Raw genomic sequence first — 27,938 nt, forward strand, 5'->3', positions numbered from 1 at the left:
CAAAACAAACAAATATGATAATGCCCCGCATAGCAGAAAATCCCCAAAATTGAAACTCCAGATTCTGTCTTTCTTTTTTGGAGCAGCTCTCAGACTGGCAAGAGAGTATGCTTGAAGCAAGGTTGCTATAAAGAAAGTGAAATTGTTCATTTACCTTTCAATTTTAAATTTTGTTTGGTGATCATTCCCTGGTGGTCTCAAACTCCATAACACCTGGAAGAGGTTTAGGCCAGTGTCACTTGAAAAGAACACCCTCTGTTGAGCTGCCTGCAGGCTGTGCAGTGAGCTGAACCCTGAGTCACTTCTCCTGTAAGTGACTCCCCACCGTCCTTTATAAGCAATCCCAAGAAAACTCTGGTTCATCAGGATGGCCTTTGGTGGTATTTGTCCTTTGTGATGTCATTGGATCCCTAACTAGAGTGTGTTGCATTTTTTCCAGGAAAAGTTTTGTCATACAACATTTTGTGACACTAGATTGCTGTGTGTCTCCTTCTTTTCTTCGTCTCTCCTTGACAGAATTGTTCACACAGCTTCCTGTCCTGGGTCAGCAGTGAGTTAGTTTTATATGGTTAGTGTGCAATGTTCTATAGCACTCAGTTTGTGGCCTTGGGTTTGGTTTCTAGGACTTTAGAGAAAAATGAGTTTCAGATGTATCTCACAGGCAGGGCATTACTGAGGGCCTGTAGAGAGAGCTGATACAGCCACTACAGAGATGGGCAGACTGTCTGCAGAGGCTCCAGCCCCATAGACAAAGCCCTTAGATCCTCCTGCATAAAAAGACTGTCTCAACCCAAATCATCTGCAGAGTCAGGCTATTCCACATAGGAGATGGGATGCCCCTCTGAGCCTCACCGCACCGTGGAGCCAAGTACACACTTGGCCAGTTCTTTCAGGCATGAGGGTTTGGGAAGTCTGAACAACAGACTTTAAAACTTCACCCCCCCCCCACTTGTCTTTGCTTCATGCAGTCTGATTTTGGAGGCTGTCTAAATTTCAAAGCCAGTGTCATTCTGGAGTGGGCGCTTTCTGTCTATCTCTGTGTTTTTATAACTTAGGGTTCAAGATGGCAGATTAGAAGCTGCCTCCCTGTGATGCTGTGAGAAATGGAGGAAGGGCCCCAGAAACACAAGGGAAATAATCCATAGCTGGAAAGCACAGAAAACAACAAGACTAGACAGTGGAAATGGAGGAAGCAGGCTGTGGCTCCCACCCAGGTCCCTTCTTGGGAGAGGAGGCCAAAAGAGCAAGGTGAGGAGAGCAACCATCCCAGCCGTTGGCTAAGCCTGCAGTTCCTACAAGTATTTATTTATTTATTTATTTATTTATTTATTTATTTATTTATTGTATATGAGTACACTGTAGCTGTACAGATGGTTGTGAGCCTTCATGTGGTTGCTGGGATTTGAATTTAGGACCTCTGCTTGCTCCAGTCAGCCCCCCACTTGCTCACTTCCTGCTCACTCCGGCCCAAAGATATATTTATTATTTTAAATAAGTACACTGTAGCTGTCTTCAGACACACCAGAAGAGGGCATCAAATCTCATTACGACTGTTGTGAGCCATGATGTGGTTGCTGGGATTTGAACTCGGGACCTTTGGAAGATCAGTCAGTGCTCTACCCGCAGAGCCATCTTACCAGCCCCCACAAGTCTTAAATCCAGCTGAGGACATGTGTGTGATAGTGAGCTGGCCCTTGTGACAGGTTCACACTAGAATGAAAATCCTCTCTCCCATTCCCCATTTCTTGGAGGGCTATAGTCAGGTTCTGTCAGTGATCAGATGGGATTATCTGTGGCTGAGATTCTGTGCGGGAGTGAAGAGAAAACACAATCATAAGGCCAGGGGTTGGGGGGCCCTGCACGGGCTTCCTGGGTAGGAGAACAATGCATGATGAGGCTGTCCTGAGGAGAGTGAGTGGCCTTTCCCAGGTACATGTGGATGAGCAGAGGCTCAGGCTGTGAAGGGCATGGGGCCAGACACCTACCCCATATTCTGTGACAAAGAGGATGGCCTGTCACCTGAGAATAGCTCTGAAAGCTATATCCCTGAATCTGAGCTGGTCAGCGGCTCAGACTCCAGAGCCGCCTACCTGTTCCATGGTTCTCCGTGGGTTCACCAGATCAAGAGCGCCTCTGAAGCCCAGTTCTCAGCTTTGCTGGTTTCAAGCTGTTGAGAGCCGACTGGTCTCCAGCATAGATCTCAGTGGCCTTTTGCCTTCCCCCGCTCTACAGTGAAGTCACAAGACAGTGTGGCTTTGACACTAGCCACTTCAAGTGGATGGACAAGTGAGAATTTGCTTGGCCACAGCAATCAAGTGGCTTTAAGCACACAACAAAAGCAGGCTCCGAATGCCAAGGAAGCTCTGTAGGATAACTATCCTGAGACAGAGCCAGGCTCAGCACCAGAGTGGGCAGCGTGAATGGCGGGCTGCTCAACACCAACAGAGCTCCATCTACCCACAAGATTCCAACAATAGTGGTACAGGAAGGTACTATTGTTTGTTTTTCATTAAAATCGTTTTGTTCTTCTGATTTCCCCCATTCTGTGCCTTCTTTGTATATTTTCCAATGTTAGGGATCCAAGAAGGTACTCTTGGATTTTTTATTTATTTTATTTTATTTTATTTTATTTTATTTATTAATGTATGCTCTGTCTGCATGTACATCTGCATGCTAGAAGAGGGTATCAGATCACCTTATGAGTCACATAAGGTGATTCCTGGGAATTGAACTTGTGACCTCTGGATGAACAGGCAATGTTCTTAACTGCTGAACCAGCTTACTAGCCCCAGACTCTTAGATTTTGTCATTAAATTTTTTTTGTTCTTTTTTATTTCCCTTTTTACTATGCTTTTTTATGTGTATTTTTAAAAAAGATTTCCTTTTATTTTTAATGTTTATCTTTATCTGATTTTTAAATGCATTTTATTTTATGGTATAATCAGATTTTAAAACTTTCTTCTGGTTATGCACTCCTACTTGCAGCATCTTCTCCTTCCTTCTTTTATGTATCTATCTAATATCCATTTGTTTTGTATAAATTGTGTGGGTATGCGTGTGTATTTGTGTGTGAAGTAGGCATACAACTTATACAAAGTGTGGAGTTTTGAGGACAGCTTTAAGTGGACTATGGGTCCTTGCCTCCAACCCGTGTGACACAGGGTTCTCTGTACTGTTTCTGATGTGTGTACTGAATGGGTCAGCTGGCCCTCATGCTTCTGGGAAACTGTCTCCACATCCTCTCCCACATGAACACTGATTATAGAGCTCCTTGCAACTAATCTGGCTTTTTGTGAGTGGCTTCTAGGAAAGCACTTTCACGCCCCTAGCCCCACCCAGTCATCCTTCATTCAACCATGCGTACTACTTTTACCATAAGTAAATTTAACTTCATAGCTCACTCTGTATCATGTTCCCGCTCTCTCTTCTGTGGTTGGAAGTAGCACAACAATTGCCTTTAGTTGGTGTCTTAGTCAGGGTTTCTATTCCTGCACAAACATCATGACCAAGAAGCAAATTGGGGAGGAAAGGGTTTATTCTGCTTACACTTCCACACTGCTGTTCATCACCAAAGGATGTCAGGACTGGAGCTCAAGCAGGTCAGGAAGCAGGAGCTGATGCAGAGGCCATGGAGGGATGTTCTTTACTGGCTTGCCTCTCCTGGCTTGCTCAGCCTGCTCTCTTATAGAACCCAAGACTACCAGCCCAGAGATGGTCCCACCTACAAGGGGCCTTTCCCCCTTGATCACTAACTGAGAAAATGCCTTACAGTTGGATCTCATGGAGGCATTTCCTCAACTGAAGCTCCTTTCTCTGTGATAACTCCAGCTGTGTCAAGTTGACACACAACCAGCCAGTACAGTTGGGTTGAGTGTATTTCCAGAAAGCTTCATGATGCTGCCACCATGTCAGATTCTTTCTCCTCTTTGAGAAGTGCTTGGAGTTGAGCTTTCAAGAGAAAGGTGCTCACTAAGAAGACCCCAAAACAAATCTGAAACTTCAATATGCAGAGTTCACAAACACACAGAGACCATGAAGACAGCTCTTCAGACTCCAAAGAGACTGAAATGGTTGAACTACCAAAGAGAGCACTCAAACCTCTATTTGCAAACATTAGCCTTCAACACAGTCCAAAGAAGCAAACGAGCAAAGGAAGGATTCATAACCCAGACTAGAGAGCCAACAACATGGGTGAGAAATATTAGATTGTGTTGAAAAACACACAGTAATTCTGGAGATACAAAATAAATCAGACAAAACACAGCAGAAACCACCCCTGATAGCCTAGAGGAAGCACACATCCGGGTGTAAACAATAAAAAAAACCCAAAAACCCAAACTACACACATATGGCAATAGTTCTGAAGAACTCTGACAGGATCACAGAGTAAAATGAAGGGACTGATGCACGAATTAATGACAAAGAAAATTGGTGTAACAAAATCATAGCACAAGATTTTTTTCAAGCTAGAGAAATAAATGGATATTCCAGCATAGGAGTTATTTAGGATCTCAAACATGTGATTAGAGAAGAAACGAAGCATCTAAATTATGGTTAAAATACTATGATGACAGAGCAAAGAAACAATGTTAAAGGCTCAAGAGAAAATGAAAATACCAATTCATAAAGGGAAGCCCATCAGAACATCAAACTTCTCATCAGGCTCCCCGTGAGCCGGTGAAGCATGGAACAGCATATTTCAAACCCTTCAGTAACTGCTAACTAGGATCATCATAGCCAGCTATGTCATCTTTTAAAACTTATTGAGAAATACAGGCCCTCCAGGATAAGCACCCACTAAAACAATTTACAAGCACTCAGCCAGTGCCCAGAAGATACTTTCAAGAATACTATGTAACAGAGAAAGAAGACAGGCAGCCTCATTCTCAAGAACCTAAGAAAGAATACATTTCATAAGAAGGCTAGGTAAACTAGGAGAGCCAAGAAAAAAAAATCCATGGACAGTATCCAACATGGTAGACTAACAAACCTGCTGTGCAAGAAAATTGGGCCTGGGGCAGTGGCTCAGCAGTTACAGTTGCCCAGTGCTCTTGCCAGGGCCCAGATTCTGTTCTTAGCACCCATATTAGACAGCTGACAACTGCCTGTAACTCCTCCATCTCTATGGGACCCAACACTCCCTTCTTGCCTCACAGTCATTCTTCCACACGTGTGTGCAGATGACCACACAGAGGAGACACAACACACATTCACAGTTGCACACACATGTGTGCACATGACCACACAGACACACAACACACATAATTGAAAACAAAAATCTCTTAGAAAGAAAGAAGAGTATCAAAATTGAAGGAAGCAGCAAATCCCACTCAATAGGAGTAGGAAATGTAAAGAGTTAAGACTCTCCAACTGTCACGCATAGTCTGACAGTTTGCTCTTTAAGAAACTTGTCTCACTGACAATGAAGCACACGGGCTCCGGGGAGAGACAAGCAGAGCACCTGCAAATGGGAGTCAGGGCTAAGCAAGGAATTTCTACTCATTCTGACAGTAAATCTCAACCACAATTAGCAGGAAGAGATGAACAAGGCCACTACATGTTAGTAAAGGGAACAATCTATGAAGAAGATACAGGAAGCAGCCAGAGAGCTTGCCACGGTTAAGAACAATGGCTAGCTACTCTTGCAGAACACCCAGGTTTGGTTCTCAGTGCTTATGTGATGTCTTGAAATCATCTGTAAGACTAGTTCTGAGGATCCAACATTCTTTTCTGGACTATACATACGTACAGGCAAACAAACACATAAACACATAAACAAACACATAAAAAAAGCTTTTAAAAGAAGACACAAACACTTGTGTACCAAATGTCATAAAACAAGCACAGAGGGATAGACAGACCTAGATGTAGTAATCACAAGTGACTTCAATAGCCCATGTGGGACAAGCCATGCGAGCCATTGTTAATCATTTTGGGGCCTTGAGAATGTCTCTGCACGATGGATACTGTGAGACTATTGCTTGTCAAGGAGAATACTAAACCCGAGCTCCTGGTCAAACCTGTGAGTTACTTTTCCTGACTGAATTATTTGAGTGGGAAGACCCACCCTAAATCCAGATCATTTTATGGTTAGTTCCATGCCAATTATTGAGAGGAAGAGAGGGGTAAAATTGGGGGTGAAAGAGGAAGACAGATAGGCTGAATCACGAGGTGGAACTCTGGCTGGGCTCCCCAACTCTCACCCTCCATAGCCCCAGGATTCGTTTCAACCCCCTTTCTTGCCACTTCAGAAACATCCCTGTAGCCGTGCTGCCTCTGCTAGTTCAAATGTGTCTTTCTTCCATCTCTGCTGTTACTGGGCAAGGCCAGGTCCTCTCCCTTGGCTTCAGTTATCAGCATGTTGGTGGTTCCCAAATCTCTCACTAATCTCTCTGATATTCAGATCTTCTCAACCCCTCTGTAGATAATGCACATTATTTTGAGAAATTCAGGTATTGCTACAAGAGGATAGTGAAAGACCCCCGCAGGGAGACCCTCACTCAAGCCTCGGGACAGCCGCGGACCCAAGAAGACACCGAGACCAAACTCAAAATGTTGAAGGCAAGATTTAATAAAGCAACAGCAAGAAAGCACATAGACCAGAGCTCTGGGGTCGAAACTCATGCACCTAGTATGGTGTAGAGGAGAATCGACGACCAGCCAAATTTTTCACAGGCTTATATAGGAAAAACTCAAGGGGGGAGAGCGGGGCAGGGAAAGTACAAGTTTGCATAACCAAGGGGTTCTGCCAAGGGACAAGGGGTTCTGCCAAGGGTTTCTACGTAACTAAGGGGTCATGTCCTATTATTTGGCAATGTACCCGGTTCATTCTGAGGTTGTTCCAGGAGGCCCTTATCTCAAAAATGTTCTTGGAACAGTCTTTAGTTGGGAGGGTTCGAACTCTAGGGTGAGGAGTTCAGGAATGCATTCTGGGGTGAAGAGTTCAGGAGTGTTCTGGGAACACTCTCTAGATGGGAGGGGTCGGGCTCTGGGGTGAGGAAGAGTTCAGTAATTTTTTATTCTTCATTCCCCACTCCTTTTAGAAAATAGCTCTAATCTTAGAGCGAGTTTTCAACCTCTTGAAGGACCCGATATTGTTGCCTTAGTACCATAACCTACTAACTTATTAAGGATGCAGGGGCCAAAAGTAAGCAAAAGCATAAGTGTAATTAAAGGTCCTGCTATAGTGGAGAGGAGAGTGGTGAGCCAAGGGGACTTATTAAACCAGCTTTCGAACCATCCTTGTTGGCTTTCTCTTTCTCTTTTACGTATATCTAGGCGTTCTCTAAGTTTGGCCATAGAATCTTTGATTACTCCTGAATGGTCAACATAAAAACAACATTCTTCTTTTAGGGCAGCACAGAGTCCTCCTTCTTTAAGGAATAATAAGTCTAATCCCCTTCTATTCTGTAGCACCACTTCTGACAGGGAAGTTAAAGATTCTTCTAATTTGGTTATAGACTGTTCTATAGTTCTAAGATCAACATCCATAGCTGCACGTAGTTCTTCATAGTATTGGGGGGTCTTAATTAAGGCAGCAGTTCCTGTACCTACTCCAGCCGCTACTCCCAATCCTAATAGAACTGCCAAAGTTAAGGTAACGGGTTCTCTTCTCCAGCGGACCCGATGCTCAAATTTGTCTAAAAAGGAGCTATCATCATGATACAGGAGTCTAGGAATAAGCTGAACCAAAATGCAGAAATCTTTGGAACTATTAAAAACAGACATAGACACACAAGGAGTGAGACCGGTATTGCAAGCCCATACTGTGTCTAAGGGGGGCACTAGATACTGACCACTTTTGCTAGACTGGATGTTCTGGGTCTGATTACAGAGGTGCCCTTTATCCTGAGGTACCTGGCCCAAACAAAGCCCTCTTCCTGAAACTGCTGCTAGAGTCAACTTTCTGTTTTCTCCCCAAAGGCATTGAGAATGATCTGAAGTAATATTATAAGTCCTGATCTGAGCTATTCCTTCATAATAAGGGGGGCTAGAGGCATAGCATAACCAACATGATTGAGTCATATTAGGGTTAGTCCTATTTAAAGCTAAAAAAGCTCCCTGGACTAGACTGACCAGACGGTTCTCTGTACCTAGGGGCGGTGGGGAAGCCAAGGTAGGCTTTATGAGGGGAGTATTAGTCCCTAGGGAGGGTACCACTGAGTTGGGCTGTGGAGTTGGTGGAGCTGGTACAGCTGGGACCTTTGGGGGAGCCGGTACGACTGGGGGGCCCTGTTCTATAAGGACCTTGTTGGGCCCAACGAGTGTCACCGCCGGGTCTCTCACTGTCAGCCTGATCGTGAAAATGAACCCAGGATCTCTTAGTGGAATGTATACTCGCCAACCCCACCTATTTCCTTTAAGCCAACTTAGACGGTGTTGTTTCCCTTTCTCGGTGAACTTTATAAGTAGGGGGTTGCAGTATTTACCTTTGCATGGTCCTGGGGGCTGTTTTTAAAAGCGCACCCATTCTCTGGATATTTATAGGGGTTTCTTTCTCCTTGGTTTGACTTATCATAGCCACTACCTCGTTTTACCGTGATTAGGTCCCAGTCAGAGGAGGGCTTCCAGTAAGCTTCCCCTGTCGTTTCACATGTCCATTTACCACAAAAGTAATCTGATGCCCCCCCACATTCTTGTTGAAGCCTTTTGCTCCGACCCTGACCAGGGCAAACATAAAATTGTGCAGCTCTAAGATTAGCTCGGTAGAACTGCCCCGAACATCCATATGAGTTCCCTATCCCGCCCAGGACACACCGCTGTTCAGAGGGTGGGTTGCTAAGATCAGTATGATCTGGGAGGTCCCAATTGGGGGATCCTGCTGCTAACTTACAGATGTCAGGTGTGAGATCAGGCCACCAAGTCCAGAGGGGATGGACTGCAGTGGTTGCCCATACAATGTTTCCCTCCTCATTAAGCACTTCCCAAGACTGTTGAGTTAGAGCATGAGGGTTATGGTTCCCTAGGCTCAGGGTGGCACCTGCGGCGCAAACGAAGCTTAAGAGGATTGTCAGTGGCTGCCACTGTCCAATTGTCTTCGTGGTTTTCTTCATCTTGACTGGTGGCCCTCTTGACGTGGGAGGCGTGGATCCAGGAGGCAATCCCGTCAACTTTTACCACAGTAGGGGTTGTCAGTAACACCAAATAGGGTCCCTTCCACCGTGGCTCGAGGCTGCCGGTTTGATGCCGTCTGACCAAGACTTTGTCTCCAACTCAGAACCCGTGGGGTACTGTGGTGGTCCCTGGGGGACCTAGGCTGCCTTCAGTTGGTCCCAAATCTGGGTCCTAATCACTTCTAGGGCCTTTAAATGAATAAGCAAAGAGGAGGGTAAGACAGGGTCAGAGTCGGAAACCAATGTTCCACCAGCTTCCATTAAGGGGGGAGGTCCTCCATACAGAACTTCAAAAGGAGTGAGCCCGAAACGTCCAGGGGTGTTTCGGGCTCGGAAGAGCGCAAGAGGGAGGAGAGCCACCCAGTCTTTCCCGCCGGTCTCAATGGCTAATTTAGTCAAGGTCTCTTTTAAGGTCCTACCTGTCCTGAGCTTTGAGGGCGGTAAGCACAGTGTAATTTCCAATCGATGCCCAACTGAGTGGCCAAGCCCTGACTTACCTGGGCAACAAAGGCTGGTCCATTGTCGGACCCGATTACCTTAGGGATTCCAAATCTTGGCAGGATTTCTTCAAGGATCTTCTTGGCCACAATCTGGGCAGTCTCAGTTTTAGTGGGAAACGCCTCAACCCATCCTGAAAAAGTGTCTACAAATACTAACAGATACTTGTTACCATACATTCCAGGTTTAACTTCAGTAAAATCTACCTCCCAATACACTCCAGGACGGTCTCCCCGTTGTCTTTTTCCAGGTTCTTTGTAGGCTCTAGTCGCATTAGTGAATGCACATGGTTTGCAGGAGTCTATAATCTTTTGAGCCACTGACTTCAGGTTGGGGACTTGGTATCGGGAATTCTTAATTAGTCTCATCATTTTTTCAACTCCCAGGTGGGTGAATTGGTGTAGTCCTTTCACAAATTTTATTCCTTCTTCGGGAGTCAATTCTATTTTCCCTTCAAAAAAGTATGGGAGGGGATCACTGGTCCACAATAGCTCTTTTATGTTATACCTCTCATCCTCAGGGCTTTTGGGCGGATCACCTTTTTCAGTTAAGATCATGGCCCCTTGAGCAACTTGTTTTGCCACTGAGTCTGCCATTCGGTTGCCCTTGGCCACCAAGTCTTCTCCTCTTTGGTGGCCGGGGCAGTGGATGATGGCTACCTTCTTAGGTGCATGTATGGCTTCCAACAGGGCCAGAATTTCTTCTTTGTTTTTAATGTCTTTACCAGCCGAGGTCAATAGCCCTCGCTGCCTGTAGATGGCCCCATGGATGTGTGCGGTAGCAAAAGCATAGCGGCTGTCAGTGTAGATGTTAACGATCTTACCTTTAGCCTCTCGGAGGGCTTGTATAAGCGCTATAAGTTCAGCCTTTTGTGCCGACGTCCCTTCAGGCAAAGCGCTTGCCCAAATTACCTTTTTCCCGTCCACCACCGCAGCTCCAGCCTTTCGCTTCCCCTCTATCAGGAAACTGCTGCCGTCCGTATACCAACTGGGAGCTCCAGGCCAGGGTTGGTCAGTCAGGTCCCTTCTGGTCCCAGTTTCTTCAGCGAGGATGTCCATACATTGATGTACTGGGACGGAATCATTTGTTAGAGGGAGAAGGGTAGCTGGGTTGAGGATGGCAGGGGGCGCAAAGGTTACACGCTCATTTAGCAGCAAGCTCTGATAGTGTGTCATTCGGGCATTTGTCATCCATCTGTCAGGTGGCTGCCACACGATACTTTCCAAGGCATGAGGGGCTACAATAGTCACCTGTTGTCCCATTGTCAATTTGTCAGCATCTTTGATCAGCAGGGCCACTGCCGCAATAGCTTTCAGACATGTGGGCCATCCACTAGCAACGGGATCTAATTTCTTTGACAAATAGGCTACAGGTCTCTTCCAGGGTCCCAGTGCTTGTGTCAACACTCCCCTGGCTACGCCCGCTCTCTCGTCCACATATAGGACGAAAGGCTTAGTCAAGTCTGGTAATGCTAGCGCGGGGGCAGTCATTAGAGACGACTTGATAGCCTCAAAAGCTCTTTGGTGCTCTTCTTTCCACTCAAAAGGAACCCCTTCCTTAGTCAAAGGATATAGAGGTGCCGCTAGGGTTGCAAAGCCTGGAATCCAGAGTCTACAAAAGCCAGCAGTCCCCAGAAACTCACGTACCTGCCGTGGGGTGGTTGGCGAGGGGATCATCATAACAGTCTTCTTCCGGGCTTCTGTGAGCCATCTTTTACCCCCTCGGAGGGTATACCCCAGGTAGGTTACCTCAGTTTGACAAATTTGTGCCTTTTTAGCCGAAACTCGATACCCCAAGTCACTCAGTTCTGTGAGGAGCCTCTCAGTTCCCTGGTGACACAGCTCCTTCGAGGCCGCCGCAACCAAGAGATCATCCACTTACTGTAGTAGGGTAAGCTGAGGGTTTCAAGCGCGAAAAGGCGCGAGATCCCGATGGAGGGCCTCGTCAAACAGGGTGGGGGAATTTTTGAACCCCTGTGGTAGCCTTGTCCAGGTTAGTTGACCAGTCTGTCCGCCCTCTGGGTCCCTCCATTCAAAGGCAAACAGGAGCTGACTCTTAGGGTGCAAGCGCAGGCAAAAGAAGGCATCTTTTAAGTCCAGGACTGTATACCATGTTCTCTCAGGTGGGAGAGAGCTTAATAAATTGTACGGGTTCGGGACTGTGGGGTGAATGTCCAGGACCCTTTTGTTAACTTCCCGGAGGTCTTGCACCGGGCGATAGTCATTAGTCCCTGGTTTTCGAACCGGCAGAAGTGGTGTATTCCAGGGGGACTGACAGGCCACTAAAACTCCTTGGTCTAGCAACCTCTGGATATGAGGCCGGATGCCCTCCCTAGCTTCCTTGCTCATGGGGTATTGTCTTACCGAGATGGGGGTGGCATCAGCTTTAAGTTCTACCACAACCGGAGGCACTTGTTTAGCCAACCCCATTCCTGCTTGTTCTGCCCAGACATTGGGGAACGCAGTTAGCCAGCCTGAAGAGACTGCATTTTTGGGTTGCTCTTCATGCAACCGGTACTCTTCCTCTGTGTTGAGGACAAGGCAGGCAACGGGGGCTTTTCCCCAGCTTACTTGTGGGCCTTCTGAAGTAAATTGGACTTGAGCCTTTAGTTTGGTTAGCAGATCGCGCCCCAAGAGGGGAGCAGGACACTCAGGTATCACCAGGAAGGAGTGGGTCACTATGTTCTTGTTTATCTGTAGGGCTCGTTCGGTTGTCCAGGGGTAAAATTTACTACCAGTGGCTCCAATCACCATGGCCTTTTTAGAGCCTAGCTTGCCTAGGGGGCTAGTGAGTACTGAATGCTCTGCTCCGGTGTCTATCAGGAAGTTGACGGGGGTCCCCTCCACGGACAAAGTTACCCTAGGCTCAGGGAGGGGATCTGAGCCCCGACTTCCCTAATCATCTTCTAGGGTCAGGACCTTGGATCGCTCCCGGTTTTTAGGGCAATCTCTAGCCCAGTGTCCTTTCTCTTTGCAATAGGCGCATTGGTCTTTTTCCAGTGGTATCTTTCTGCCACCTGGCGGTTTCACTGCCCTGTTGCCCAGGAGCCCTGTTTTACCTTTTCCTGACTGTCTATCATTTACAACTGCGGCCAAAATTTTACTCAAATTTCTTTCCTGACGGCGATCCCGTCTATTTTCCCTTTCCTCCATTTCTTTCTTTTCTCTTTCCTGCCTCTCTTCTTCTGTTTCCCTCTTATGATAGACTTTCTCTGCTTCTTTTACTAAATCTTGGAGCGTATGATCTTGGAGCCCCTCCAGCCTTTGCAGCTTTTTCTTAATGTCGGGAGCGGACTGACCAATGAAGGCCATGGCTACAGCGGCTCTCTGCCCCTCTGACAAGGGGTCAAAGGGGTGTACCTCCTATATGCCTCCATTAGACGCTCAAGGAAGACTGAGGGTGGTTCAGTCTGCCCCTGCAAGACCTCTCTTACCTTAGCCAAATTGGTGGGCCGTCTAGCGGCTCCTCTGAGACCTGCCACTAGAGTCCGGCGATAGACAAGGAGGCGTCCCCTACCTTCCGCGGTGTTGTAGTCCCAGTTGGGGCGGTTCAAGGGGAAAGCCTCGTCCATGAGGTTAGGGAGGGCAGTGGGTGTGCCGTCCTCTCCCAGAACATTTTTTCTCGCCTCCATCAGGATTCTTTCTCTTTCTTCTGTGGTAAAAAGAACCTGCAAAAGCTGCTGACAATCATCCCAAGTGGGTTGATGGGAGAACATAAGTGACTCAAGGAGCCCAGTAAGCCCAGAGGGGTTCTCTGAGAAGGGAGGGTGGTTAGTTTTCCAATTATATAAATCAGAAGAGGAAAAAGGCCAGTACTGTAAAGGAATGAGATCATTGGGTCCTGGCGCTGGCCCTCCCACATGTGCTCTAAGTGGTAAGGCAACCGTTGAATCCGGCCCCCCTTCCTCCCCGGGGCTTTGGCCTCGTCGGCTCCGAGTCCTCCCCGCCGGTCCCTGTGCCCCTCTCGCTATTGGTCCCTGTGGTGGGGCGGCTGCAGGTGGCTGCTGGGGCAGGGGATAAGGGGGAGGTTGGGAGTCCATCCAGAGGAGGTCGTCAATCTCTGGATAGATCTTGGGGGGTGCTGATGGGCCGGACTTTCCGGCTGCATCAGACTGGGCAACCGCGACCGTCAGTTTCGAAGAATTTGGGGTCCAAGGCTTGACCCACGGAGGTGGGAATTGGACGAGATTCTGCCAGGTCACAATGTAGGGGATCTGATCAGGGTGACCCCCTTCCTCCTGAAAAACAATTCGCCTGACGGCGGCGATTAGTGACAAGTCAAAAGCACCTTCTGGTGGCCAGCCCACTCCAAACGTCGGCCACTCGGAGGCGCAAAAGGTCTGCCACGGACCCTTTCTGACCTCCACCGACTGGTTGTGTGCTCTGACCTGCACCTCCTTCCAATGCTCCAGAGTTAAAGAAAGGGGAGTGGGCACAGATTGTCCCATTTCTAGAATAATGGTAGACACAACAAGAGCGAACACGAGACTAAGACAAAAAAGAAACCAAAAGCGGCGGCGACTTCACGTTGACCACAAGCAACTCAGAGAATCAGATAGCCTTTCTAAGGCCGGCCGATTGAGACCCTCTGCACGAGGTGGGACTCGAACCCACGATCTCGCAACAAGGCACGAGGTGGGACTCGAACCCACGATCTCGCAACCCCAGATGGTCTCTTGGCCTCCAAAGGGGTCCACCAGGCATCCCTGGTCCTCCCCTGTTCCTCCTGGGATGTCTCCCAGGGCGAACGGACGGTGGACACCTGGACACGTCTATCCTTATCCACCCCGCGTTCCCTCTCGGAGCGCGGTCTCACTGAGCGTCCGCAAAACCGAAACTGCGATCGCACCAAACTTAGAAACAGAACACAGACACCAGACCAAGACAGGTCAAAGAATCTTACCTTAAAGTGGGTCTAGGGTCTCTGGGTGGTCGCGCTGATCCCGGACGAGCCCCCAAATGAAAGACCCCCGCAGGGAGACCCTCACTCAAGCCTCGGGACAGCCGCGGACCCAAGAAGACACCGAGACCAAACTCAAAATGTTGAAGGCAAGATTTAATAAAGCAACAGCAAGAAAGCACATAGACCAGAGCTCTGGGGTCGAAACTCATGCACCTAGTATGGTGTAGAGGAGAATCGACGACCAGCCAAATTTTTCACAGGCTTATATAGGAAAAACTCAAGGGGGGAGAGCGGGGCAGGGAAAGTACAAGTTTGCATAACCAAGGGGTTCTGCCAAGGGACAAGGGGTTCTGCCAAGGGTTTCTACGTAACTAAGGGGTCATGTCCTATTATTTGGCAATGTACCCGGTTCATTCTGAGGTTGTTCCAGGAGGCCCTTATCTCAAAAATGTTCTTGGAACAGTCTTTAGTTGGGAGGGTTCGAACTCTAGGATGAGGAGTTCAGGAATGCATTCTGGGGTGAAGAGTTCAGGAGTGTTCTGGGAACACTCTCTAGATGGGAGGGGTCGGGCTCTGGGGTGAGGAAGAGTTCAGTAATTTTTTATTCTTCAATAGAAGGCAAAGAAGCTAGGGCCCCTTTCTCAGTGTGCTCACTGTTACTGGTTTTGCTTGTTTGTTTGTTTGTTTGTTTGTCTTTTTTGGTTTTTCAAGACAGGGTTTCTCTGTGTAGCCCTGGCTATCCTGGAACTCACTCTGTAGACCAGGCTGGCCTCGAACTCAGAAATCGCCTGCCTCTGCCTCCCAAGTGCTGGGATTAAAGGTGTGCACCACCACTGCCTGTCTACTACTACAGTTTTATCCTTTCTTTCCGACCAGTATGATCTGGTTTTACCCTAGGACCCTAAGCTACGTGGTCTCAGGTTCTTGATCATACAGGCGGTGAGGCGGTGTTGGGTATAGGTTCCGTCTTATGCAGTGACTTTAAAGTCAGTCACTGGTTGGTTACCTCCACAAGCTTTGTGCTATTGTTGCCCTAGCATGTTTTGCAGGCAGTACACCACTGTAGATACAGGATTTGTGGCTGGCTTGATGTTTACATGACATTTGAGTAGTGTGCAGAGTTAAGGAGGATGCTGGAAAGTTGAGGTGAAGGCTCTGGCTCCACATCTCCCTTTTCAATGAGTTACACAGGTGTTGTCTTCAAAATGGGGGCTTTCTGTCAGTTTGTGGAGACAAGCCCATAGTCTTGGCAACAGTCTGGCTGTTTGGGGGTTCCCATGGGACTCTTTGGCCAACAACTCAATTAGATGTAACCCAATCACAGTAGTGGAAGTTTTGTTTGGTGACAAGAGATGGCCATTTGGGGCTCTGCCTCCTCCATTATCTAACGGTTTTGTTTTAATTATTTTCATATATGAATACATTTTAAGAAGTTTCCATACTACCCCTCAGATGCCCCTTAATTTTAGTTGTCTCTCCCTGCATTTCCTCCCATAACCCCCTCTCTCCATCACTTCCCACTTAACTCTTCCATTGCAGCCCCCAATTCATAACTGTCTTTTTATTTTCCTTTCCTAACAAGATTCTTTGTTCCCTATAGTCCCTTACTCTATACCTAACCCCTGTGGCTCTATGGATTATTTCTTGGTTATCTATGACTTCACTGCTAATATCCACATATTGTGAATACAAACCATGTTTGTTTTTCTGGAATAACTCACTCAGGATGCTTTTTTTTTCTAGTTCTTTCCGTTTAGTCAAATTTCATGATGTCATTTTTAAAATACATAATATTTTTATTGATTATTTGGAAACATCACAGCATGAACCCAGATCACAACTCCCTCTCCCTTTTGACCTTCCCACCCTGAAGGAGGAGGAGGAGGAGGAGGAGGAGGAGGAGGAAGAGGAAGAGTCTGATTTATGTTGCCCATATACTCAAGCATGGTCAAACTTCCAGTGGCCAGTCTCTTAAAGATAATTGAGTCCTTACCCATCCACCAGAAACATCAGCTGGGCAGAGCTACCCTTCAGCATCTTTATCACAATTTCTAAGAGTTCTCTTCAGTCGCTTTCTGCCTAGGCTGCTACTTTTTTGAGAGGGGGAGGTAGGGTTGTCACAGAACCTTCTATGTCTCAACTGTGCATCTACATTCATTGATATCATGGCAAAAGTGGCTTCCTTGCCCTTACAGTCAGCAGGAGCATGGAGCATGGACTTGCACATGGTTCCAGCGGTAACATAGGCATTGGGCATCAACATGGCCCTCTGTGGCACCATGGCCCACAGACACATCATATCATTTTTAATGGCGAAGTAATACTCTATTGTACCACATTTTCTTTTTCCATTCTCCTGCTGAGGGACAGCTAGGTTGTTTGCAATTTCTGATTATTATAAACAGAGCATTAAGTGTCCCTGTGGTAGGATGAAGAATCTTTTGGCTCTATGTCTGAGAGTGATATCGCTGGGTATTGAAGCGGATCCATTCTCATCTTCCTGAGGAGCCACCACACTGATTTCCACAGTGGCTGTGCCAGTTTGCACTCACACCAGCATTGGGTGGTTCTTCCTCTCTTTCCACATCCTCCCAGCACGAGCTCTCATTTGTTCTGTTGATTTGCAACCATTCTGACAGGTGTAAGATCAAATCTCAAAGTAGTTCTGAATTGTATTTCTCCGATGTCTAAGGAGGTTGAACATCTTTCTTTAAGTGTTTCTCCACCATTTGAGTCTCCTTTATTGAAAGTTCTCTGTTTAGATCTATGCCCTACTTTAAATTTTTTTCAGGTGTCCTCTTTCTTAGATTAATTACTTTACATCCCAACCACAGTTCCCCTTCTCCCAGCTCTCCTCCCCCACCTCTCCTCCTCTTCAGCCTCTCCTCCTCCTTTTCTCTTCAGAAAAGGGGAGCTCCCACCTTTTTTTTTTGTAGTTCTTTATATATTTTGGATATTAACTGTCTATTGGGTGTAGAGATGGTGGAAATCTTTTCCCATTATATAAGTTGCTTCTTTGTCAGATTGACAGCGTCCTTTGCCGTACAGAAGCAAAGTTTCATAGGATCCCAGTTATGGATTATTAACCTTACTATAGAGATATGGATGCTCTGTTCAGGAAGTTGTCTCCCAGGCTATTCCCAGCTTTCTCTTCTCTCAGGTTCAGTGTATCTGGTTTTATGTTGAGGTCTTTATTGATCCACTTGGACTTGATTTTGTGCAGGATGATAGATATGGATCCATTAGGATTCTTGTACATGCAGGCATCCTGTTAGATCAGCACCATTTGTTGAAGATGTTCCCCCCCTCCAGTTTGTATTTCTAGTCTCTTATCAAAAATCAGGTATTCATAGTTATATGGATTTAAATATGGGTTTTTTATTTGATTCCATTGATAAATGTGTCTGGTTTTGTGCCAATACCACACTATTTTTATTACTATTTCACTGTGGCACAACTGGAAATCAGAGATGGTGAATCCTCCATAAATCTTTTATTATTCAGGATTGTCTTAGCCATCCTGAGATTTTTGTGTTTCTATATGAAGCTGAAAATTGACCTTTCAAGTTCTGGGAAGAATTGTATTGAAATTTTGATGGGGATTGTGTTGAATCTGTAGATTGCTTTGGAGAGGATAGTCATTTTTAGTATGTTAATCCCACCAATCCAGGCGCATTGGAGGTCTTTCTCTTCTGGTATCTTCAATTTCTTTCTTTGAAGAATTAAAGACTTTGTTGTACAGATCTTTCAGTTGCTTGGTGAGAGTTAACCAAGATACTTTGCATTATTCGAGGCTATTGTCAAAAGTTGTTCCCCTAATTTCTTTCTTGGTATATTTGTCATTTGTACAGAGCAGGGCTACTGATTTTTATGAGTTAATTTTGCATCCAATTATGTTGCTGAAAGTGTTTATCAGCTGTAGCAGTTTTCTGATGGAATTTTTTGGGTCATTTCTGCATACTATTTGCATATAATTGCAAATAAAGATACTTAGACTTTTTTCTTTCCAATTTGCATCCATTTGATCTCCTTCAATTGTCTAGTGCTCTAGCTAAGGCTTCAAGATTTCAACAGATATGGAGAGAATGGACAACTTTGCCTAGTTCCTAATTTTAGTAGAATTGCTTTGTATTTCTCTCCATTTAAGTTCATTTTGGTTATGGGCTTTCTGTAAATTGCCTTTATTATGTTGAGGTATGTCCCTTATATTCCTACTCATTTTGAGCCTTTTATCATGAAGGGATGTTGGATGCTGTCAAAGCCATCTTTTTGCATCTAATGAGATGATCATGTGGTTTTTGTCTTTCAGTTTATTTATATGGTGGATTACATTTATGGATTTTCATATATTGAAACATCATCCCTGCATCTCTGGGATGGAGCCTACTTGATCATGATGGATAATCTTTTTGATGTGTGCTTGGATTTGGTTTGCATGCATTTTATTGAATATTTTTGTATGTATATTCATAAGGGAAATCAGCCTGTAATTATCTTTCTTATTGGGTCTTTATGTGGTTTGGGCATCAGTGTACCTGTGGTCTCAGAAGATGAAATGGGCTATGTCCCTACTACTTGTATTTTGTGGGCTAATTTGAGGAGTATTGGCATTAACTCTTCTTTGAAGGTCTAGACAAGTAGAATTCTGCACTAATACCCTGAGCTTTTAAATTTTTTTTTTTAAATTTGGAGACCTTTTTTCAAGACAGAATTTCTTTCTCTATGCAGCCCTGGCTGTCCTAGAAGTTTCTCTGTAGACCAGGCTGGCCTCAGTCTCACAGAGATCAGTCTGCCTCTACCTCCTATAGGCACCATCACCTCCTGCTGGCAAGATTGGGAGACTTTTAATGACTGCTTCTCTATCATTAGGGGTTATAGGTCTGTTTAAATTGCTTATCTGATATGGATAAGATAGTTGGCTCATACCAAGAAATCTCAGGGGCTGGAGTGTCTGAAGATGGGCTGCCCCTCTCCACAGGGCTCAGGCATCCTCTATCTGTGAAGTGTATCAGGAACATGGAGGGCAGCTTCATTTTCTCTGGAGACCAGAAATAGAAGACCACACTTATCATCACAGGAGCTCCTGCACCATCAGCATCAACCACATCCACGTCAAAACGGACACACTTCAGGAAGCTGCCTGAACAGTTCCCTACTGCAGGGAGAGGAGTTGTGTTTTTATTGCACGGGCTTATTAGGGTTGGAGCTTTACTTCAACAAGGTACCATAGCAGGGAACTTGAGAATGTGGGCTTGAGTCTGCCCTCTTTCCTGCTACAGTCTTTCCAGAGACAAGGCTCCAGGTCAGCTTCATAGCAGCACCTAACAAACATCATGTGCTCCACTGAAAACCCATAGGGCTGACGTCAAAGAGATTAGCACCATCTCTATCTAACCAACACACGGGTTGGTTCTGTTCATAGATGACTTGCATAGATTTAGTCTACAAGTCAAACTAACCTTCAGTCCTGGGGATAACTCCACTCCCACCACATGCCACTCCCAAATCTCCCTCCTGCCTCCCCTTCAGGGTCCCCTAATCCTTATCTCATAGCACCGGGGAACCAGAGATCTTTCCTCAACCTCTCTGTATGTCTCTATGGCATATTACAGAACAAAGCCAACTGGCTGTGACCTCTCAGGATAAGTTCATTCAGCATGACGCCTTCACACCAATGCACAATGTTCTGTCAGCAGCTTGTTCCATATCAGTGCAGGTAGTAACTCACTGTATGGACCCCCTCCACCCCCCCGAGTTTGCCCCACCATTCCTAGTTCTAGATCATTATAAAGAAACTTACCTATTAGTTGTAGTTAATCCTATGCTTGCATTTTGGAAGGTATACCTGAAAGAAAATGCTAGACCATATATTGAGTATGTATAGCAACAAAAAAAATCACAAATGGTTTTCTAAAATATATTTACACAATTGTCTTCCTGCAGCTGTGCATCTGAGTTGCTATTATCTAAATATGCCTGGTCGTTGTCTTGGGTGTGTGGTGTCTGCTTTACTGGTGGCTGAAATGTTCCCATGTGCTTGTGAGCTTCCTACCAGACACATGGCATCTTTGGTCATCTCTGTTCAAGTACATTGCTCCTGTCCACGGTTGGTTTGGTTACCTGATGGTAAGGGTTGAGTTTTCCTCACCGACACAAATGTTGTTCATGTAACTTGAAATGCTTCTCAATGCATCACTTGTTTTTCTGTCCAGTCAGCTGTGTCCATCCTACTTACAAAGCTGTTCTAAGTGTGAGAAGTCAGCCCACTAATTTCCCTTTACAGGGTTGTTCCTTGCTGACAGATCTCAGAACTGCCTTGCCACCCAGATCATGACAATCCTTTCTTTGTTTTCCTCTCATTGCTTTGAGACCAACAGGAAATTGAGGCCTGTAATCCTGTCAGAGCTGACTTGGAAGGGAACACTCAGGCTGGCTGACCTGCCTGTGGCTGGCAACTGATGCAGTGCCAAGGGATGGACGGTGGAGAATTGCTTTTGTACTTTTGTCAGAAACTAAATTGCATTTGATAAATGTATTTTAATGAAGCAGATAACATTGTGAGCAACTTGGATTTGGCCCTTCCTGAGTGCCAGGCTGGGATATTCCATGTTTTCTCAAGGGGGGAGGAAAAACCCAGACCCATTATCCTATCAGTTTCCATTCCTGCAGACTGAGGTTGTGTTAGCCAAGTTTCCATCACTGGGTTAAACACACCAGAGAACAACGAGAAGGGAGGAAGCATTTATTGTGGCTCCCACTTTCAGAAGTTCTGCCTAGGATTGATTGGTCTCATGGCTGTGGGCCTATGGTGACTCAGAGCATCATGGCAGAGAAGGTTCAGGGGAGGAGCTGGCCATCTCATGGTATCAAGGTAGCAGAGAGAAGGGACAAAGGGTCAGAATGAGATGTAGTTGAAGGAGACCCTCTCAGTGACTAATTGCTACCAGCCATGGCTTCGTTCTGCAGAGCCTCTGAAAATAGGGCTTCAGAACCACACATGACAGTGTGTTCAATAACTTCACACCTGCTCTTCAAGACTGTGTGCCAGAGAAACAGAAAATGGAGACAGAGGCACTTAACTGGGTGTCAGTGTATCAGGAAGTATCTAGCACAGCTTGGGGGAATCAGAGCTTTGTCCATCAGTACTTTGAGTCAGAGTCTACCTTGACACAGACTCTTTAGGATTTGAGTCTATCTATATTCCACAACTGGGCTTCAAGCTGTAGGAGACTCAGTCTCTGAAATGATTGGCCTGACTGCCATGGAACAAGTTGTAACCCACTTTTTGGGTGGTTTGTGGTCTTCATGGACACTCATTTATCTCATGCTTTCTAGATGTGTCTCAGCTCAGGCCAGCTCGGGGCTGCAGCAGCAACCATCAAGGTTTCATTACATGTAAATGCTATGCAAAGCTCAGACATTGGCTCTCCAGTGAGCACCTACAAGTGAGCAGCACCAAGAAACTGGGACCTCACTGAGAATCAGAGACAAGGGAGAAGAGGAAGATGACTAGCAGAAGGCAGCACCTGCTACCACAGTGTAATGGAATACCCCAGGGAAATAAATAATTCAGGCCATGAAGCACTGGGAACAGAAAGCTTTATTGTCTTAACTTACCATCTCTCAAGGGTGGCCCTGGTATCTGTACTTCTGTTTGCAGAGAGCACCTATCCTCAGTAGAATATAACTTCAAGTTCCAGATCCTGTCCACCATCGGTGGCACCAGTCCTATTTAGAGTTGGGCACTGTCCTCCATGCACACAGCTATTCTTTTATCTTAGTGACTATTATCTTCATCAGGGCAACTGTAACTACTTACAAGGGACTGTCCAGATCTACCTGTGGACTGTTAATACTCAGCCTTAGAAGGAGGTGTTGGGAGAATCTCAGAGTTCCTCTTCTGAGATTCTAGTCATTTTCTCCTGTACCTTCCACCCCCGTAAGGAATTCTGACCTAATTCCATGTGACCTCCTGGCCTCAGGCTATGTTAGAGAACATGGACTGTGAAAGGTTTCATTGGAGAAAGGATGAAGAAGTCATTATCCATGCTGTATGAGACTTTAATGTAGTAAGTCTGCTTTGGAGTCATCCAGGCTCTGGAAATGAACTCAACAAACTCATAAGTATTCTAAGATGGAAATTGGTGGAGTCATAGGTTGGTTTTTGCTTGGTGCCCATCTGAGCGGGGGAGATATTTGCTCATGTATCTGCAGGAAAAAATTCCTGCAATTTACCTGTTCCAACTAATGTCTGTTGTCACTTTAACTTCACTGCTGCCTGCTAACAGTGGGGGAGCTGGGAACATTCAGAGACTGACCACAGCCAGGAGATGTGGGCAATGGCAGGCACCCAGAGGACTTCACTGACACTCAGAGCACTGCCAGAGTCCAGGCTTTCCCAAGCATGGGTGTGTTGTTCCCCTCCTGTCTCAAGGATTGAAGCATGTGTACCTACATGCTAAGTGGCTTAGATAAGTGGTTCATGCATGCAAGAGGAGGAAAACATGACAGGAGCACTGAGGATGCTCCACAGACATGGAAATGTTAGCTCTGGTCCTAAAAGCAGTGGCCTTCCTCTCCCACCAGGTGGTTGATGCTTCCTGCTCAGCAGCGCCTTCCATGATGCGGGGTTTCTGGGGTAAGGACTGATGCATGGTAGGACCTAAGGAGGCACAATCCAGAACCTGTCATAGAGAGTTCATTAATATTGTTTATAGATTCTAGAAGCTTCTTTATCTTGGTCCAGAGAGGCGCAAAAGCTATTGTGGGACCAAACTTGTTTCCAGGGTCTAGGTCAGTTGGGTTTCAGGAAAGGTGGCTGGGCCCAGGAATTGCATGTTCAGGAGTGAAAAACAAATTTCCTGCTGATTACCTAGTTCGGTTGAGGTCCATAGAGAAATAATACAGTCATAATAAACTCTGGACACATTTGGTGCATCGTGTGGTTATATGAACAAAAAGAGGGAGATTTGTCCATGTTTAAACCACAGGGTTGTTCAAGGCTAATGAGGAAAAGAACCTGCTGGGAGGGTGTGAACCCAGGAGACATTAAGTTCAAGAGAAACTCAGGTGTGATGGAGCCTGGGTCTCCATACCTCACATAGCACAAGATGGCAAGAAATGAACACATATGGACCTCAGTTGTATCAGGGCAGTCCCGGCTCGGCAAATGTCCCATCAGTGGGCCCTCAGAGGAGGGAGCAACAAAAGGTCAAGTCCCCTTGTTGGGCATGAACCCCCTGGAGTCACAGACATGAACCCTTTCACTGATTCATTTAGGGGACACATACTCATGACCCTAATGCGTGGCTGGAATTCTTCATGCAGCCAACTTACAATTGAGATGTAGGGAAAGTGAACTCTACCTGGTGGTTCAGTAGATGGGCCTTGGCCGGTTTGTGAAAAAGGACTAAGACATCTGAGAGTAAGAAGTGCTTTGTAGAGAGCACGGCTGGCCTCATTGCAGGATGAAGTGGGTCAGGGGTCATGGTATTCCCTAGTGGCAGGGTGTCTACCTTGATGATATTTTGTGACCCCACTTACAGAGAAGTCCTGATGGGGCATCCAGGCGGGGAAGGGACAATGAGGTGAGTCCCCAGGCAGGGGCCAAGCCATCTGGGACCCAGAAGATGGTCTCTGGTTGTGAAACTCAGCCTAGTTCTCAGCAGCAGGAGATCAGAGGCCAGATCTCAGGGATCATAGCTCAGGGCAGCCATGGGCAGACGCAGGGCAGGAGTGTGAAGGGAAGCCTGGCCCATCCCCTCCACCCGAGTTACTCATTCCCCAGGGTCCTTTGTGAGCACAGCACTTGGGTGGCGCAGACCTTCCAGAGCATTGTGTGTCTTTCTTTATCTACAGGTGACACTAAGTTGATATTCATCAGATCCCAACAACAACAACCTTCAGCTCCATGATGGATGTGTGTTTGGCCATGAGAGATGGACAGGAGGGACATGGCTAGTGCCAAGTGGGCACACGTCCCTGTCCATGGGGGATATAAAGGGCACCCTGTGAGGAGCCAGAGCACACTCTGCCCAGGTGACCTGCCTTGTGTGAGAGCCCAGTGCCTGGAGATGAAGAGCCTGCTCCTCACCATCCTGCTGCTGGGGCTGGTGGCTGTCCTGAAGGCTCAGGAAGCCCCGCCAGATGACCTGGAGGATGTGAGGATGGAAGGGACAATGGGTGGTGGTAGGAGATGGCCTGACCCTGGTTGGTGTTGGCCCACCGGTTCAAGTGGGGTTCTTGAAGACTAAAGTTTAGCCCTGCACCCCAGCATGGAATGGTCAGATCAGGTACACTACTGCATTATTAGCAGAGCCTCTCCAAGAGCACTGGCCTGGAGCAGGAGAATGAGTGGGTCATGTCACAGGTCTTTGCTTAAGTGACATGTCATACCAGAAATTTTCATAGCTTGTGATTTTTAGGACAGCGCACTTCTTCAGTGCTGACTTCCCGACCTCTAAGAGCATACACTTAGAAAGCACAGAACCTGTGTTCTCATTAGTCCAGATCACCCAAGATTGGGTTCTCTCTCATATGTGGTGATGTGTGATGTCAGCCCTCTTCAGAGCAGCACTGTAGGCTCTGGAATATCTGTTCAGGCTTCAGGCTCAGGCACTAGAGCCTGGGAACAATAGGAAACAGACTGAGGTATAATCTGGGCTCTGTCTTCTGCAGTTCTCTGGGATCTGGTACACACAGGCCATGGTGTCTGACAGGAATCACACAGATGGGAAGAGACCTATGAAAGTGTTCCCTATGACCGTGATAGCCCTGGAAGGAGGGAGCTTAGAGGCCCAGCTAACATTCTGGTGAGTGTCCCCACTAAGCTTCTGCAGTTGTCTTTCTTGCCATCCCAATTCTTATTTAGGTATAGGTTACTGAATGCCCTGCTTATGAGGGGGGCTTGCTGCCATGCCATACTCTTAATTTCAGGCATGGTCTTGATATAAATCTTCCGAGTTGCCTGGTCAGGCGATATGCCCAGTGACCTGAGCATGACTTCTCTTTTACAGGGACAATGGTCATTGTCACATGAAAAAAATTTTGATGCATAAAACTGACGAGCCTCACAAGTACACTGCCTGTGAGTACCATATAGCCCACGTTTTCCTGCAGGGGCAAGTTCCTGCAAACAGGCTGCCTGCCTTTTTTTTAGCTCCCAGTACAACCACCACGTCATAGTCCATGTACCGCATATTAGAGGTCATGTTTATTCAGCACCAGCTACTAACTGTTCTCCCATGCCCACCCCGAGGCACTCCAGTATAGCTCTTGACCCTTAAGTAAGCAATGCTAAGAACAGAAAAGCAAGGATGGGAGGGTCAGGCCTGGCGACCTTCTCAACTCTTCCCTTGTTTGGAATCCTCAGCAGGACCTGGCCATGTCCTGGAAGATAGCTTCTGTCTAATTATGGAGATCACTGGGCTGGACAGCCTGGCTCTCCTGTGTGACTAACCATAGGTGTTCCTGATGGTTTCTTTGAAAAACCTCCAAATGTGTCAAGAAATGAAATGCTAAGAACTATTTCTCTGTTCACCTTAGTCAAGGGCAAGAAGACCATCTATATACAGGAGACTTCTGTAAAGGGCTACTACATCTTGTATTGTGAAGGCCAGCGCCATGGGAGGTCACATCGGAAGGGGAAACTCATAGGTGAGGAAACAGAGACCCCGTGTCCTGTCCACAGTCTATGCTTCTAGTAGCTATCAAAATAGCAACAGCCATGATGGGCACTGGGGACTGGGGAGACTCAACGTGTTGCCCAGACAATATGTAAGATCTAAATTGAAAGTGTCATCTGGGAGGGTACCTAGCTTATGTGACCTTTGGGTGCTTGAGCATTCAGCAGGGGTGTTTACTTCTGGTGTGGAAAATGACATATCTAGAGATCTCACCCATGTGCCAGTCAATATGAAGCTAAATAACCTGACAGAGGCCTTGGTGTGCAGGTAGGATCCCCCAGGGTCAGAGGACAGCACCTTGCTTCTGAGATCCAGAGTTTTTAAAGATCTGGGAGTGATGGTGAAGGCCTTTTAAGGTTCACAGAGGGCTTTGGGGGGTACTCAGTGTTTGGGAGTCCTCATCCTAGAGAAGTATGTCCCCTGCCAGGGTCCTCTTCCTTGTCCTCACTGCTTCAGGTTAGCAGCCCCAGTGCTGGTCAGTGCTCTTGCCTCTGTCACTGGCTCCCTGCAGAGCTCTGCATTACTGCTGCCCTCCTCACCTGGCCCTTTCCCCATAGGGACAAACTCTGAGAAAAACCCAGAGGCCATGGAAGAATTCAAGAAATTTGCAATGAGCAAGGGATTCAGAGAAGAAAACATCATTGTACCCGAGCAGCTGGGTGAGAGAAGGCTCTGACCATGAACTTCCCAAACTCAGCTTGGATCTCTGCTCTGCTTGTTCCTGTGTGCCTCTGGGTACCTTGTGTGTCTGTGTCACTCTGTGTTACATGTGTCTTTTTGCCTCCCCTAAAACACGATTCCCCCCTCATAAGGGCACCAGAGCCCAGCTTCAAGTCTTGGCCTTGGGAGGGTCTGAGCTGCAGATGTGATGGGTCATTATGCAAAAGCTCCTCACCCAAGCCCTGTTCTTGCTTTCTACAGATCAGTGTGTGTCTGGGAGTAACTAGGGTAAGTGGCCCTCTGGAAGTACCATGGAAACCCTACGTTCCTGGGTTCTGGCGTTGGAGGGTCCATGTGCTTTGATTCTTCTCATCCACTTGTGCAAAAGTGGCCTACTCAAGTAGTGAGTGATCCCTCATTAATCCTTGGAGTCTGCTCTCCGAATGGCTACCTCTCCTCATCTCCCCCACACAGGAACATGCAGACACTTGCCAGGTCACACGTGTAAGAAACAGTCACTCTCCTGCCTATGGCTCTCCAGCAATAACTGCACAAATGCTTGAGGATAGAAGACCACTGGCCAGCGCCTCCCACTCCGCTGTATTCTCATTGGCACAGCAGCCAGCCCATCATGGATGCACTTGCTGATCCTGCCCTAAAGCCAACTCAGTTCTGAGACGCCCTTGGCGCTCCCTAACCCTGGACCATTTTCCTCACCTTCACTGATGGACTTCCCTTTGACCTTGGCTTCACCTGCCCCCAGCCCCAGCGACTCCTAATAAAGCATTTCAGCATCATCCTGGCTCAGTCGTGTCTGCAGAGGGCCTTGCATTGGCAAGTTTCTAAGAACTTGCTTGAGGGTCTAGGAAGGTGTTTGAGGGTCACAGAATATGATTGAGGTTGGGAAGTGCATTTTACAGAGTCTAGGAGGTGTACAAATTTTGGAGGGTGACTAGAAAATTATTTATGGTACTTAGGAATGAATAATTATTCAAATGGAAGATGTTTGAGGTTGGTAAATGCAAGTCTTTTGCAAATTTAAAAAGATGTTGGTTTTTTTTTTTTTTTTTTTGAGACAGGG

At 46.6% G+C, this 27,938-nt stretch overlaps 1 protein-coding gene across 2 annotated transcripts; it reads left to right on the forward strand.

Moving 5' to 3' along the window:
• Positions 1 to 1,638: 1,638 nt before the first annotated feature.
• Positions 1,639 to 27,654, forward strand: Obp2b (odorant binding protein 2B). 2 transcript variants are annotated; one of them, XM_017319078.2, is made up of 8 exons: positions 1,639 to 2,489; positions 23,100 to 24,673; positions 25,191 to 25,324; positions 25,529 to 25,599; positions 26,058 to 26,168; positions 26,755 to 26,856; positions 27,119 to 27,145; positions 27,332 to 27,654. In XM_017319078.2, the coding sequence occupies exons 2-7, from the start codon at positions 24,452 to 24,454 to the stop codon at positions 27,142 to 27,144; spliced, it is 666 nt and encodes a 221-aa protein (XP_017174567.1). In that variant the 5' UTR covers positions 1,639 to 2,489; positions 23,100 to 24,451; the 3' UTR covers position 27,145; positions 27,332 to 27,654. The 2 variants fall into 2 exon arrangements, with proteins under 2 accessions (XP_017174567.1, NP_001365209.1); NM_001378280.1 differs by lacking the exon at positions 1,639 to 2,489 and having other exon boundaries at positions 24,537 to 24,673.
• The last annotated feature ends 284 nt before the right edge of the window (positions 27,655 to 27,938 follow it).

Source organism: Mus musculus, chromosome 2, assembly GCF_000001635.26.
Source record: "Mus musculus strain C57BL/6J chromosome 2, GRCm38.p6 C57BL/6J".
In the NCBI taxonomy this organism is placed as follows: Eukaryota; Metazoa; Chordata; class Mammalia; order Rodentia; family Muridae; genus Mus; species Mus musculus.